Source organism: Myxocyprinus asiaticus, chromosome 6 (assembly GCF_019703515.2).
Source record: "Myxocyprinus asiaticus isolate MX2 ecotype Aquarium Trade chromosome 6, UBuf_Myxa_2, whole genome shotgun sequence".
NCBI classification, from domain to species: Eukaryota; Metazoa; Chordata; class Actinopteri; order Cypriniformes; family Catostomidae; genus Myxocyprinus; species Myxocyprinus asiaticus.
The window spans coordinates 39,201,239-39,216,815 of record NC_059349.1 but is presented as its reverse complement, the minus strand read 5'-3'; the positions used below and the strand labels follow the sequence as shown (position 1 = coordinate 39,216,815).

Genomic DNA, 15,577 nt, shown 5'->3' with positions numbered 1-15,577 from the left:
TCGATTTTCCAATGCATCGTGATCTTCGTTCTCTATCAATTCTTAAATCCCAAGATCGATCTGCAATGCAACCAAATCACATGCTATGCAACTAAAAATGCCTATGATTAGCCACTGGCTGTTAAATGTTCAGATTTCACTCAAGTGATTGAGTAGTATAGTGGAGAAGTTATTAGCACCGAGATCTTTTCACTGCGTGTTGAGAGTAAAAGTTTGGTTTAATTCGTTCTGTGTGTCCAAAGATGAGATCCACTGATTCAAGCACATGTTCTACATATCAGTGTGAATACTTGTAAATAGGACAAATTATGCAAGTAAACAATAAAAATGCAACAAAAATATATATGCAAAATAATATATGCAATTTCAAGACATTAATTGATGGAATAGATGGAATTTGAAAAAAATTTAAAAGCTCAAATGTAACCAATTTTATGAAAACTAATGATAAAATATAATTAGTAAAATAAATATTTTTAATTGTACCTAGAAGGGGTTGCCTAGAAGGTTCCTTTATATTTAAGAGTATTAGCTGAGAGAGAATTTCTTTTATTTGTAAGCAAAATGGACAGTGTAACAGAAATGTACCCATATGAATTGGAATCGAATCGGGAAATCTGTATCAATAGCCAGCCCTAGGTAATTAATAATTAATAATTATAATTAATAATTAATAATAATTAATTAATAATTTTCTTTATCACACATTATACATTTGCATATATACAGTGAAATTCTTCTTTTTCACATGTGCAGAAAGTCGAGTGGATCCGCAGCCTAGCTGGGATATGTGAGACATCATGCAATTTTGAAACTTAAAATTTTCACATGCCTGTGTCTACAGGTGGGGGCGCTGGCGGGATATCCTGTCTCATGCTCGGTGTAAGCGGCGTCTCAGTGAGCGGGACGTGGAGACCATCTGCCGTGTCATCCTGGTATTCTGTCTGATTCATTACCGTGGAGACGAGAACATCAAGAGCTTCATCTGGGAGCTAATCACCCCGCCGGAGAATGGACGAGAACCACAAGCTCTGCTTAATCACTCTGGTATGGCTTTCTCTTATTACAATCATTATCAGTTAACATTGTCTTTGTGTTAAATTTGTTGATGCTACCAACAAGACCACCAGACCACACTGGTGGTCTTTTAACAGGTCTTTCAGAGGTAGATTCATGCTAAGCATGCAATACTGCGCTACAACACCAGAAAGCAGCAACTACTCCAAAACTGAAACTGAGAAAAAAGTTGTTTGATTTTTAGCCAAGTTTGGATTATAAGAGTCTGTCTATTTTCTCTGAATCTGAGCATAGATTAACAAAACTGGTCGAAGTCTAAAGAGACCCTATTTCGGTCATAACTCAATTTTGACAAAATGTGTAGTTACTGCGTTTTCTTTGGAATGGCAGTATAAGCTTTTTTATAAAGTGCTTATAAAGGGTTTCTCCTTTCCTTAAAGGTCTGTCCATCCCTGTACCTCGTGGCAGGAAGGGCAAACGAGTGAAGGCTCAGAGCTCTTTTGATGTGCAGAAAGTCGAGTGGATCCGCAAGTACAATCCTGACAGTCTGCTGCTTGATGACAGTTACCGCAAGCACCTCAAACACCAGTGCAACAAGTATGTTTGACCACCAGAGACACTAAATTATGCTAAATTATATCTGATTATAATCAATTGTATAGTAGCTTAAAGTGCATTTAACATTGTTACTATGTACTCATTTGGTTTACCTCTGGCAGAGTGTTGTTGAGAGTACGAATGCTGTACTACCTGAAGCAGGAAGTCATTGGAGAACATGCTGATTCTGTATTGAGAGGAGCCGATGCAAGGTATAGCGATTGTCTTACTTCATTAGAAATTGACTGCTACAATGCCAGCTCTCACTCACCCACACATAGAGAAAACACACACGATGACACCACTGATGGCAGGTGTGTTTACGTACAGGGATATTGATATCTGGTTGCCTGAAATGGAGCAGCAGGATGTTCCATCTGGCTGGTGGGACGCAGAAGCCGACCGATGCTTGCTTATCGGGGTCTATAAGCATGGTATGTGTGGGCTTTATTAACCAGTCATGTCATGTTATGTATTAGTATAATGGGTGTCCCAATAATTAGAAAGATCTTCCTGGTAGTTTTGCACTCATTTCGCTCTTATGGTTGACTAGTCAGTATCTTAATTTAGTTTTGACACCCCACTGACTAGTCGATATGACACCCTAATATATTCCTCCCTCTGTATCTTGCTGTGCCAGGATATGAGATGTACACCACCATGCGTGCCGACCCCTGCTTGTGTTTTGTTGAGCAATGTGGGCGCCCAAATGAACAGGACATTAATGCAGAGCAGCAAGCAGCAGATCCAGAGCTTGGGGATGGGTCAGTTTCAAATGGAGACAATCTCTAGCTCTGCACCTGCATTATCACAACATGGCCTGATTGACTGAGCTGTTTACGCTTTTGGATGAGTATCCTTGAACTTTCTGTGACCTTTTGTTTTCTTTTTGCATCTTAGAGGGGACTACGACAAGTACTCTGAAGATCCAGAATTCAAACCTGCATCGAGACACACCAAGGAAGTATATGAGGAGGTAAAAACCTTTAAGATACATTATTTGTTTCTTTTTTCTTTCTTTTGTACCATGTCTTAAAATTAGTTTTTTATTCAGTTAGGACCTTCAAATAATAGATGTGGTTATTTTGCTTTTCAGGCTGATTCTGTGAATGCAGACAGTGAGATTTGTGTGGAGGATCGCTCTGCACCTGTGCAGGTTGAGGGTCTGTCCTCAGGATCTTCAGATTTGTGTTATTGGCCAACAAGTTCGTCACTCACTGCTCGACTACGTCGACTCATCACAGCATATCAGCGCACTTACAGACGAGAACAACTTAAGATGGAGGCTGCAGAGAAGGGTGACCGCAGACGTAGACGCTGCGAACAAGCCACTAAACTTAAAGAGATTGCCCGACAAGAACGTCAACAAAGGTATGTTACCCAAGAAAACTGTTATTGGAGCTCATCCCCTCATTCTCGCGGTCTACTTTTCTCATAAGCATCTCCATTTCAGGTGGACTCGTAGGGAGGAGTGCGATTTTTACAGGGTGGTATCGACCTTTGGAGTGGAGAGAATAAAGAAGGAAACAGAGGCTCCTGAAGAAGATGAGCATAACATGGACTGGACTCGTTTCCGTTCTTTCGCTCGACTTGAGAAGAAAACCGATGAGAGCTTGTCACGTTACTTCAAATGCTTCATGTCCATGTGTCGGAAGGTGTGTCACCTTCGGCCGGCACGTGGAGAAGGTACATTATACTTTTGAATGATGTACTTTAAAGTCAACATGAAACCACGTTCAAAACTTTTGCACAAATTTTATTTTTTATCTGGAAATTGATTGGATTGTGAAAAGTGGATACTGTTTGACAGGTTGTTGATGACATTTGCAGAAATTTGTTTTAGAGGCAGAGCAAGTTAATACATTTTGATGAAAGTCATTACATTTGTTTTTTTTTTTTTTTTTTTTTTGCCTATTGGAATAACCCGTTCACAGTGCGACCAAAAATGTGTATTAAGAAAGTAAATGGGGTCAATTTTGATTTGTGGACTGATTTGTTTTGGAAAAATGTTGTTCAGAACTCTAAAGAGGAAGCAAATTTCTTCAGGGACAATACAACCTGCTTGACATATTTTTGTGGTTGGTAATTTAGGGCTGCGCAATTAATCGCAATTGCAATAAAATTGCAATCTGCAGATTTTTTTATTTATTTATTTATTTTTATTTTTTTATTAAATACAACAACAAAAAAACTAACTCTGTCATCTATAATTTATGCAAATACCTTTTTTTCCCTACTGAAATGTGTTTTTGAACACAAATGCATTTTTTGAATCCAAGGAAAAACATTTGCCAAAATATATATATATTTTTTTTATGGCTGCGCGACTGCTGTAGCGAAGTGGAAAGCCACAGTCTGCCAACTGATTAATATTGTGGAGGATGAGAGTTTAAGAGATTTAATGCACATTGCAATGAATATGCAACCTATGGGGAGACTAGTTCTTTCAATAAGTCAACCTCCCAAGTAGACTTTTGGAAACATTTAATGTTACTTGAATTGGTGTTATTTTTGTGTATTTCTATCTTTATATTGTGGAAGGCTTTGTTTGGAAATGTTAAAGCATTATTGTTACATATTGTTTTCTTTCTTTCCTAAGAAGAAAATAAGTGCATTTTGACAGGAACAGAAGTATATACTGTATATAGAGTAAAATTAATGCATTTTCTAAATATGTGTTTAGTCACAATTAACTATGAAAAGTTATGTGATTAATCGTGTTTACAAATTTTAATTGACTGACAGAACTAGTAATGACACAAGCAACTGAAATTGGATTAACATGATTTTTTTTTTCTCTTCTCTTCTCTTTTTCTTTGTTTCTCTAATAGAATCTCAAGATTTGTCCCAGTCCCTGGCCCCCATCACAGAAGAGCGAGCTTCTCGTACACTCTATAGGGTCAGCTTGATGTGTCGACTGCGTGAGTGTGTTCTTCCACATCCATCGATGGAGGAACGCCTCCCTCTGGCACCATCCACCTCTGACCTGCCCAGCTGGTGGAGCATCCCACAGCACGATCACGAGCTGCTCTTAGCTGCTGCCAGACATGGCGTCAGCCGCACTGAACTTTCTATATTTTCCGACCCACAGTACTCTTTTAGCCAGGCCCGCCTTGACTACCTCCAGAACCAGCAAGTTCAAGCAGCCTTGCAGACTCATACATTCAGCCAATCACAGGAGCCGGCCAGTATCAAAGCGGAGGGGCTAGACGATGAGTCTCGGCTGCTGGGGGTGGAGACCCTCTGTCAGTCAGGCACTCCGGCCACGCCCCTCTTACACTCTGAAGGAAAACTTGGAGGGCAACCTGGCTGGGACTGGAAGAAGAGCAAACACAGTGGTTCCAGCGGAAGTGGGAGAAAAGGGGGAGGAGAGAGAGGTGAAGGGCCATCAGACTCTGAATCTGATTCAGACTCTGGCTCGTCTTCCTCCTCCCGTCATTCTGGCAGCTCAGATGACAGTGGAGACAGTGATGCAGAGAGAGAACAAAGTGAGGAGATACAACCCCATTTAAAAGATGTTTGTGATGACACCACAGTTTACATTTGTGCATCTTCACACAAAGAACTGGGTGATATAGCAAAAAACATTGTTTTTATATATATTTCAGTTTTTAGGTGATATTCAAAATTTATCTCTATTTATTTGCTCAGAGGAACATCATTTTTTAACCAAACAGCCATTGTGGCCAGTTACATTCAAAATGTTTAATGCAAAAGTTTCATGAAAATAGAATAGTTTTCATTTATAAGCACCAATATCATAGCATAATAATAATAAACAGAAATATTTACACACTCGAATCAGAATTTGGAATCCATTCATTTAAAACATTCAAACTGATTCATAGAAATTAATTGAACTTTCCAAAACTAACACTGTTTTTAGTACTAAAGTTTAAGATCAGAGATACTACTACCACATTATACATCTTATTAGTCTGGCACTCTTTTAGGAAACTTAATGGACCAAAAAACATTCATTTTATTCACAAACATTTTGTATCACCAGTAATCACAAATATTTTTTGAATATTTGATAGATTTACCAGCCCTATTCACTAAGTGTTAACTCAAACAGTTATCAAGGTGTATTGGTGTAATTATATGTGATGTGTAACTAAAATTAATCCATTCTCTCAGCAGCAGCTCTCAGGCTGTGTGATGGTGATGAAGAAAACAGCATCCTCTCATTCACACCATCCCAAGAAGGTGGCCCACGAGAGTCCCTTACTGACCCTCTCAGAGTTGATTGGCCCAAGGATCGAGTGCTGATAAACCGAATAGATAATCTCTGTTCACTGGTTCTGACGGGACATTGGCCATCAGGGCGCCGCTATGTGTCTGACGTACATCTTAATGTGCCATCTGAAGAACTTGACCTTGGAGATGACCTGGGTTTCCCCCGAGTGCCACGCAAAAGCAACAGTGTCCTATCTGCAGAAGCTGTTGAAGGCCAAGATACAGAGTTCACAGTAAAACTCCTGAAGGTGAGGAGGCATTCATACATTTGAGATGGGTTATGTTAATGGGTATTCAAGAGTTATCGACCTCATCCGTTTCTTTTTCTATTTTAACATTGGGTTCATTTTCTGTAGGAGGAGGGACTGAAGCTGACATTCTCTAAGCAGGCTCTGATGCCAAATGGGGAAGGGAGTGGCCGCAAGAAACGTAAGGACCATGAGGTATGGAAATTGAATCTCACAAACTTGTCCTTTGCATGACTTGAGAGCAGAACCCATACAACAAAAGAAAAACTTAGGAAATATAGAAGCGCTTAGCTCTGGAGAGCAGATGTCTTACCTGGTCAATTCTAAATTTACATGAAACTCATAGATATCTCCAAAAATAAAATGTGGTTGCTGTCTGGCCCTTAGCTGGTAGATGAAGAGGGAGTTCTCCATGCTCCCCGCAGGAGGGACCTTCCCAACTGGCTCAAAGAAAATCCAGATTATGAGGTGGAGGGAGACATGTTAGAGGTAAGTGCAAAACACTCAAGTTGAGCTCTTGAGTTCTGTTTCATTCCTCCTGACCACCAGAGGCAGTGCTTAAACACTAGTGGATTATCGCAGCGGCAGCTAAATAGGTCGAGAGAATATACCAACAAAGTCACGTAGTGATGTAGGCTGAGCCTTGAGGATAATAGCCACATTAGCTCAGTGTTCAGCCTCTTTCGCTTTCTCGCCTGATAGAGATAGGTCATTATTCTTCGTTTGAGCCCGCGCTGTCAAATGCAGCTTACTAGAGCATTAAAGTATCGTCCTCGCAAGTTGAGGACAGAGCGCTCCTAAACATTTTGGATCCGGATTGGATTATTTTGTCTGCGTTTGGTGAGTTTTGTTTTTCATTGGATATAATTTTACGATCTGTCGGTAACACTTTGTGCTTCTCGGTGCTGTCTGGTGGCTATTTTACCGCGCTGATAAGTTTTCGGATCCCCGCTAACTTTTTATCTTATCTAAATCTCTATTTTGATTTTTGTGATGCGCTGTGCTCCTCAGTGCAATCCGGCGGCCAGTTATCAGAGTGTGGATATATTCTTTTACGTTTTTTCCGTGAGAATTCTTTGCTGAACTGCCTTCTGGTTCTCTTCGGAGGAATTGTATTACTTTTTGTTCATCGTCGCGGTACCTCCCCCTGGCTATTACCGCTCTGCTCGCCTTAGCCTTTCGGTTCTATCCGGGGGTGTTTTTAACGAAGTGATCATTGCTCATGGTTCTATAGCCACTGGCCTCCAACTGACATGTAAGCTGTGTCCCAATACTCTTCTCCCTGCTGACGGCCATGATGTCTGTCCGACTTGTTTGGGAATTCAGCTTTTGAGAGAGGCTATCACAGACCTGTGCTTGCACTGTAGTCTTTTGCCTATGTCGGAGAGGCGGTTCCGTCTAGCTGAGTTAGACCCTAGTTCAGTGGTGAAACTCTGGGAGTCAGAGTTACCCCCACCACACGGACTCTGAAACATTGTGCGTCTGCGGCAGCTGATGACCAGTAAATAGAGTAAAATGTGTCCGCACAGGAAGTTTCTTCGATTCAGTATCGAAAAGCTTACCAATTCAAGGTCCTATCATTTTGTCTGTCTGAGTACTGCTCTGTATCCTCTGTGGTCCAGAGGAATGCGGATCCTTCCTTATTTGGACGACTGGCTGCTTTGTGCCCCCACAAGGCATCAAGCTGTCTGCGACACCAGACTGCTTTTAGAGCATGTGCAGAAACTAGGTCTCGTTGTATACAAGACAGAATTGCCTGATTCCGGTGCAATTGGTTACTTTCATTGGGATGAATCTGGACTCTCGTGCCATGTCTGCCACTCTGTCACATTTTTCGGGCAGACAATATTCTGAAGCTCCTTGCTCATTTCCGGCTGATTTAGACATCGTCATCGGTTGATTGTTGTTTCCCACTGTTATGTTCATGCATTGACACAATGGAATCGCTGGGAGTTTTTAATGACAGTTGTACCCCTAGGGGTCATTCCTTCTCGTTGGGAGGTGGTCACGACCAATGCTTCCCTCATGGGGTGAAATGAACATGGAATCACAGCGGTATTTGTGGCTGTCGGTCTCAAGATCAGTCCATGGACCACATCAACCTCCTGGTGTTAACGTATGATTTTCCTAGCCCTTCAATATTTCTTGCTGGTTCTGGCAAGCCAACATGTGCTCATTTGGTCCGACAACACCTCAACAGTGTTCCACTTGTTTGCTGCAGTTCGAACCTTTGCAGACGGCTGATCTTAAGTGGATATCTTTGAAAACTGCCTTTTTCTGTTGGCCATTGCTTCCAAGCGAGTCAGTGAGTTACATGCATTGTCTGTTAGTGAGTTATGCATGCGTTGGTTGCCGGATGATTCTGGCACTGTGCTTCGGCCAAATCAATCTTTTCTTCCTAAAGTTCTGTTTCCTCAGTTTGTGAATCAGTCCAGTAATCTGGCTGCATTTCAGTATTCGTCCCAGTCAGATGAGTCAAGGAATCACCTCTTGTGTCCTGAGCGAGCCTTGAGGTGTTACGTGGATGCTACCATTCCTCTTAGACAAACAGATCAGCTATTTGTTTGCTATGGTGGTGTCCGTAAGGGTGCCGCTGTATCTAAGCAGAGATTGTCACATTGGATTGTGAAGTTGATCACTCTGACATACAAGAAAGCCCAAAAGCCCCTGCCATGAGGTATTTCTTGTCATTCTGCTAGGGCTGTGTCTACATCTTGGGCTGCTTTTAGAGGAGTCTCCATGGCAGATATCTGTGCAGCTGATACCTGGGCTTTTCCATGTGCCTTTGCTCGCTTCTACAAGGTCAATGTTGCTACCCTTCATGCTGTGAGTTCAGTGGTTCTTCAGGGATAGCCTTGACTGTTTTTCAGGTGAGTGGCATTCCTCATGACTATGTTGGTAGTAGTCATCCACTAGTGCTTAAGCACCGCCTCTGGTAGTCAGGAGAAATGAAGCCGAATGCTAGTTACGTAGATAACTGTGGTTCTGTGGATTCCGGATGACCGCCAGAGTTATGTCACTCGGAATGCATGAGAAAGACGTACCGAGGCTGAAAGCTGAGCTAATGTAGCTATTATCCTCGAGGCTCAGCCTACGTCACTACGTGATTTTGTTGGTATATTCTCTCGACCTATCTAGCTGCTGCTGCGATAATCCACTAGTGCTTAAGCACTGCCTCTGGCGGTCATCTGGAATTCACAGAGCCACAGTTACCTATGTAACTAGCGTTCTGCTTGGACTGACACATCTGATAATGTTCCTCTTTTTTTTTTTTGTTGCAGCTACTGGCGAACCGGACCAAAAGGAAGAGGAGGAGGAAGAGGGTGGAGAAAGGAGCAGTGCTTACAGGCAGTGAGGGAGTAAAAGTCATAGACATAATAACGGGCAAGACGGTGAGTTTGCTAATCAGGCACAGGTGTTTTCCCTAGAGATGTGAATCTTCACTGGCCTCATGATTCGATTATGATTCAAAGGGTAACAATTCGATTACAAAACGATTCTCGATGCATCACAATGCATCTTGTCCTCTATTTTTTTATCAATTCACACACACAGAATTAAATAGTATTGAATTATTAACTTAGAATTAATCAATCTCTAGCCTATAACCACAACTATTGGTTGTTGGTCCAGGATGCCTACATGAGATATCTGCTTCTGTGAGAGTGCAGATAATAAGCTTCTCCTTTCCACACCTCAAGTGATAAAGTGAATCTTTATCCATTTAATTGGATATAACCCTATTATTATCCTGCTTCCGACTACTGTATTTTTAATTGTTGGTCTATGTACTTGTGTGTCCGACAGACAGTGTTGGGAGAGTTACTTTTGAAATGTATTCCACTACAGATTACAGAATACATGCTGTAAAATATAATTTGTAACGTATTCTGTTAGATTACTCAAGGTCAGTAACGTATTCTAAATACTTTGGATTACTTCTTCAGCACTGGTAGATTTTTTCACTTGTTTTGACTATAAAAACTCTGCCAGTACAGTAAGACAAAATACACATGTTAAAAATACATTCTCTGAAAAACCTAAATATCTTATGCAGTGTTGTTTCTAAAACAAGATAAATCAAATTAGGATTTTTAGATATTTTTACAGGAAAACAATACAAACATTATTATCAAGAATACAATTTTTGCTCTAATATCAAAGGTCTTACTAGAAAAAAAGAGATTGATCCAATGTGAATTTTCTTGATTAAAAAAATAAGATCGTGCCTGATAACGTGCATGTAAAATGGCTAGAAATAACATTTTAACTTGGCGTAAGGCTGACAAGTTTATTTTTATTTCTTCTGCTCCAAACTACTTCAAACTTACTTCTCTGTCTGCTCGTATGAATGTAACTCATCATAAGAAAGTGTTTCACCGCTGTTCAAATGCACTTTGGATCGCATTATTTATATGTATAAATGTTTTCCATCTGAAAGGACTAAATATTAAATGAAACAAATGACAATAAAATGCAAAGTAATCACTTCAGTAATGAAAATACTTTTTGAATGTAACTGTATTCTAATTACCAATGATTTAAACTGTAACTGTAGTGGAATACAGTTACTTATATTTTGTATTTTAAATACGTAATCTCGTTACATGTATTCCGTTACACCCCAACCCTGCCGACAGATGCATTTGGAGCATCTCACTTTGGTTACGTTGCGTCTCTAGTCATAAGCACTGTTTTTAGGATGCTGTGTCAAGTTAAATGTAGTTTGAAACTTTGAAAATCGCATCTCGAGATTGCATTGCGTTAACGCTTTATTTTTCATAAAATGAATCGCACTAAATTAATGTTGAATTGACAGCCCTAATTACTGGTCTTAATAATTGTACGCTTCCCTGCTTTCCAGTATGGTGGTATATACGGCCCCGTACTACAGGACCTGAAAGAATATCTGGAAGAGAATCCCGACCATGCTGTAGCACCAGAATGGTCCGAGACTGTTCGCAACTCGGTCAGTGTCTACTGTGTTCACTTGGTAGTATATCTATGTACTGTTGAACCAATGGTTATTGATTCTGCTTATATCTACCCTGACATCAAAAACTGTTCTGAACCATAGGTGGCCTTATCCTAAATGTAGCTCATGATAATTTAATTTACAAAAAAGTTGTGCTTATGTCTTAATGGTCACTACTGCTTTAAATATTAGGTCAACCATAAAGAATTGTGTATCTGGAAATTAAAGTGGTCCTTGTCTTCAATCTCAGGGCTTCTTGCCAGAGAGTTTGTTCCACAGACTCCTGAGTCCCCATGCTTCGATCCCCAAAAAGAGCCAACATTACCTCCCCACCCCTTCAATCCATTCTAATGACCCTCTCCTGGGAGGAGGCGAAGGCGAGATGTTAGTTTCTGATGGAGCATACATGATGGATGAGGACCTGGAAGACGGTGGTCACCTAACATCATCTCACCACTTCCTTACTTCCACCTACGATGTGAAAATGGAGCCAAGCGCTCTTGATTTGGATGAAGGTGACAGTTTGTCGCAGGGCGGCTACGATAGTTCAGACAGAGAGGCCATTTTGGATGATGTCATCATGGCACCAAAAAATTCAGACTCTTCCTTGAGCTCTGAGGATTGACCAAATCTCATGTTTGATGTAGTAGACTGAGATCATGACAGTCTTTTATTTTATTATATTCTGCCTTCATTATTTTTTATAATTATTATTGATGGTATTGCTTTAAACTGAGTAACAGATTTTTTTTTTCTTGGGTTGGATTTCCACTTGACTGCTTTGTGTAGTTTGAGGAATGGGACAGGTGCCATTTATGCCACACCCTTTACACCTCATTGAACACATTGTGCAAAACCACAGTTCCAGCTGATTCAGAAAAATGTCCTTCACGTGTCACACACCCACAGTATTCCCCTTTCATTCTCTATGACTGTGAAGGGAGCTGTTCTGTACCATACCTTCAGGCTGAATTGTTTAACAGTATGCTGGAGGATCCATAGTCATGCACTGAGCTGAGCCATTGTGGTGCCTCGGTCTGGTGAAGAACATTGAGGTTTTTGTTGGATGTATATTTTTTGTGTGTGTGTGTGTGTGTGTGTGTGTGTGTGTGTGTGTGGGGGGGGGGGTTAGGTTTAGTTACTAAAGCAATGTTAGACAGATGATGGCTGTATTGTACAAAGTAGTTGTTTATATGCCTGCAATGATGCAAAAATTATGAGTTTATTCCTGTTTCATGAACTGACTCCAACTGTCTCTGTGATACAAAATATGAATAGCAGTCTACAGTGGAAACAGATCTCTGTTTAATTCATTTAATCATGCGTGGCTGTAAATTTGAATATATGCTTTAAGCGCATTTGAGTACATCAACTAGTGGCATCCCCATGAACTTTTCTTCTGGCAGCGAAACGAGCTGAATTAGAAGAGCAATTTCTTGGGCTCTTATAGTTGTTTGAGCATGCTGATATCTATAGATATAGTGAATGATTATAATCTTTAAAAGTTATTGAGTGTAATTTAGTGTATTTTCTCTCCTTTAGCTTCAGAATATTTACTTTAGTAGTCAGAACCTTAAAATCATAAACTTCACACTGCCTTAGGTTTTGGCCTGAGCACATCTCAAGATATCATTAAAATCCCAGAAATAACATGCAGCAAGGTTAACACGCACTAGTTTTGACTGTTAATCATGTTTGCTTTTCAACATTAAGGAATAGTTCACCCAAAAATGAAAATTTGCTGCTAATTTACTCACCCTCAGGCCAGTCAGGAAGAGCATCATTGTTTACAAGAGAAACTTGTTCTGTTCACAAACCAGAACAATTTCAAAACAATGTAAAATAAATAATTTCCAAATAATAATAACAATGTAATGACGCGCTTCCTGACTCCTCCACGTGACGCGTGACCTTACCAACGAGCTTACGTCGTCCCTCTTATGAGCTCACCTCATAGAGATGTATGGAAGCGAACATTTGCAGTTAAAAAGTATACAAGTACTGTTTTGTTTCTAAAAATAATCAATCGTTTGCGTTCAGAAGAACTTTATTTGTCGACTGGAGTCGTGTGGATTATTTTGATGCACCGTAAATATGCATTTTGGCCCGTCAAATAATGGAGGACATTCACTTGCATTGTTTAAAGGAGGAGGCCTGAAATGAAATCCTAAAAGTCTTAAATTCTGTTTTGATGAAGAAAGAAACTCAGATACATCTTCGATGGCCTGAGGGTGAGTAAATTATCAGCAAATGTTAATTTTTGGGTGAACTATTCCTTTAAAAAAAACTCTTAAGAAATGTTATCAAATGTAACGATATATAGTAGACTCTAAAAGTTAGTCTGTGTGGCTACGTTTGAAAACATTTATTAGGTAAGTTATTAATTTTATAAATTCAACCAAGCAGTTCTTTTTTTAAACGTTTTACAATCATAAAATTATAATCACTTATGTATACATGTTTCAGCATATGAAGTATTTACAATTTGTATAAAAAGAAGAAAATTCTTAGAGTATGAGACGATCAGATAACTAAATACTTAACATAAAGCCCTAGTACTCTATTGCTGTTTTTCAAACCAAAAAGTTGGCCTTGCCAAAGTGCCTTTCAAAGCAAGTCAGTATAGTCGGCGGCCGTCTTTGGAATGCTCCCGGGCAGCTATTTTCTATGTAAATAAGCGGCATTAAAGTACAGCTCTTATCTACTTGAATTGGTAAATAGCGAAATCTCCAAAACGGTTGGTCAAGATGACGATCAAACAACATATTTAAAATCAGCAGTAAGATCAGACAACAATGGTATCGTAAAATGTGCTTATTTAGCTCAGATCAGGCTAAAAAAGCTATTTTAGGCTGATTCAGCTATTGTGCGTTCTCGAGTTGATTGACAGGCGATGTCTGTATCTAAAGATGATTGGCTCTGTTACCTGTAAGGCGGGACTTCCTTTGCTACATCGGTTGGCCGTTTGGCGTTACAAACTCTCCCATCCATTTTAATACCAGTGGTCCGTCTCTGCTAAACTCTCTCTGGCCAAACACCCGCTGTCGAATAGCCAGGATGACACACAAGTTTTTAATATTAGGAGAAGATTCACCAACATGTACCTTCTGCCAGAATCCATTATCCTTGAAACATGTTTTATTAGACTGTACTGGTCTTAACCCCGTGAGAAACCTTTTTTATTCAGTAAACACTCTGGAAGAAATTTTTAACATTTCTCGCTATGGAAATAGCCATAGAAGCTGGCATGGCGTTAACAAATAAACAAATAAACTCTCTGGCCTAACCCAACGTACTGCTGCTTCTAAAAAAAATTTTTTTTCCTTTAGCCAGTTTTTGCTTGAGCACATGGCATTTTACCCATAATGAAATCTTATAAAAAATGTTTTAAAAGGGTACACCTGATGAATGACCAAAGAATTTTGGAGAGGGGGTCAAATCTTCCCTGCCAGGGCTCTCGCTCGGAAATCACTCGACCTGCCACCGTCAAACAAAGATGAATTCGGCTACTTAACCTCTCACCAGTTTTATCAATTCAAAATGTTTTGTGAAAAAAATAAGTAGGAAGAGCAATCAAAATTCATTTTAAAACGCTGCAGCCCATAATTTACTCTATATAGAATGAAACTTGCATTATGTAGAATGTAACTTTTTGTTATTAACACAATGTATACACTGTTCTCCAGGCTTTGCGTCAATTCAGAAATATGTTGGATACTGTATGTGATGTATTTATCATATTTCTAATATATTTGGGTGGGGGTGGGGATTTAATCGGGGGTTAATATCCGTTTGACAATGTCCTGTCCAGTGCATTTTATGTGTGATTCAAATTTCCAATGAAACCACTACTCAGTGTTCAGCTGCCTCTGTGCGTCAGGCACACACTTTAAGAACGCACAAGATGTTAGTGATAGAAAGATCGGATCATTTTACTGACTTGAATGCGCGGCCAACACAAAATGAACGAATCACTCTCTGAGACTACTCGTTCTTCTGAGTTACATAAAAGATTAGTTCAAAGTGACAGCTGTCTGTGCCGTTAACGGATCGCGTGTGAGAGCTGGCTGTGCCGCTATCGGATCGCGTGTGAGAGCTGGCTGTGCCTTTAACGGATCGCGTGTGAGAGCTGGCTTTGACGATAACGGATCGCGTGTGAGAGCTGGCTTTGACGTTAACGGATCGCGTGTATGATTGCTGGCTTTGACGTTAACGGATCGCGTGTGAGAGCTGGCTTTGACCTTAACGGATCGCGTGTATGATTGCTGGCTTTGACGTTAACGGATCGCGTGTGAGAGCTGGCTGTGCCGTTAACGGATCGCGTGTGAGAGCAGTCTGTGCCGTTAACGGATCGCGTGTGAGAGCAGTCTGTGACTTTAACGGATCGCGTGTGAGAGCTGGATTTGACGTTAACGGATCGCGTGTGAGAGCTGGCTTTGCCGTTAACGGATCGCGTGTGAGAGCTGGCTGTGCCGTTAACGGATCGCGTGTGACAGCTGGC

At 40.4% G+C, this 15,577-nt stretch overlaps 1 protein-coding gene across 4 annotated transcripts in view; it reads left to right on the top strand.

Moving 5' to 3' along the window:
* The window catches only part of chd8 (chromodomain helicase DNA binding protein 8), a 38,784-nt gene extending 26,458 nt beyond the window's left edge, over positions 1 to 12,326 (top strand). For 2 of the 4 annotated variants that reach the window (XM_051700020.1, XM_051700021.1), the window contains 15 exons: positions 845 to 1,047; positions 1,458 to 1,614; positions 1,737 to 1,826; positions 1,945 to 2,048; positions 2,255 to 2,378; positions 2,515 to 2,590; positions 2,711 to 2,985; positions 3,068 to 3,300; positions 4,446 to 5,102; positions 5,755 to 6,101; positions 6,210 to 6,296; positions 6,489 to 6,590; positions 9,383 to 9,493; positions 10,966 to 11,070; positions 11,327 to 12,326. In XM_051700020.1, the coding sequence (XP_051555980.1) occupies positions 845 to 1,047; positions 1,458 to 1,614; positions 1,737 to 1,826; positions 1,945 to 2,048; positions 2,255 to 2,378; positions 2,515 to 2,590; positions 2,711 to 2,985; positions 3,068 to 3,300; positions 4,446 to 5,102; positions 5,755 to 6,101; positions 6,210 to 6,296; positions 6,489 to 6,590; positions 9,383 to 9,493; positions 10,966 to 11,070; positions 11,327 to 11,701 (3,046 nt within the window). In that variant the 3' untranslated portion in view covers positions 11,702 to 12,326. The remainder of the gene's footprint in view (positions 1 to 844; positions 1,048 to 1,457; positions 1,615 to 1,736; positions 1,827 to 1,944; positions 2,049 to 2,254; positions 2,379 to 2,514; positions 2,591 to 2,710; positions 2,986 to 3,067; positions 3,301 to 4,445; positions 5,103 to 5,754; positions 6,102 to 6,209; positions 6,297 to 6,488; positions 6,591 to 9,382; positions 9,494 to 10,965; positions 11,071 to 11,326) is intronic. The other 2 variants (XM_051700022.1, XM_051700023.1) reach the window with 2 other exon arrangements.
* The last annotated feature ends 3,251 nt before the right edge of the window (positions 12,327 to 15,577 follow it).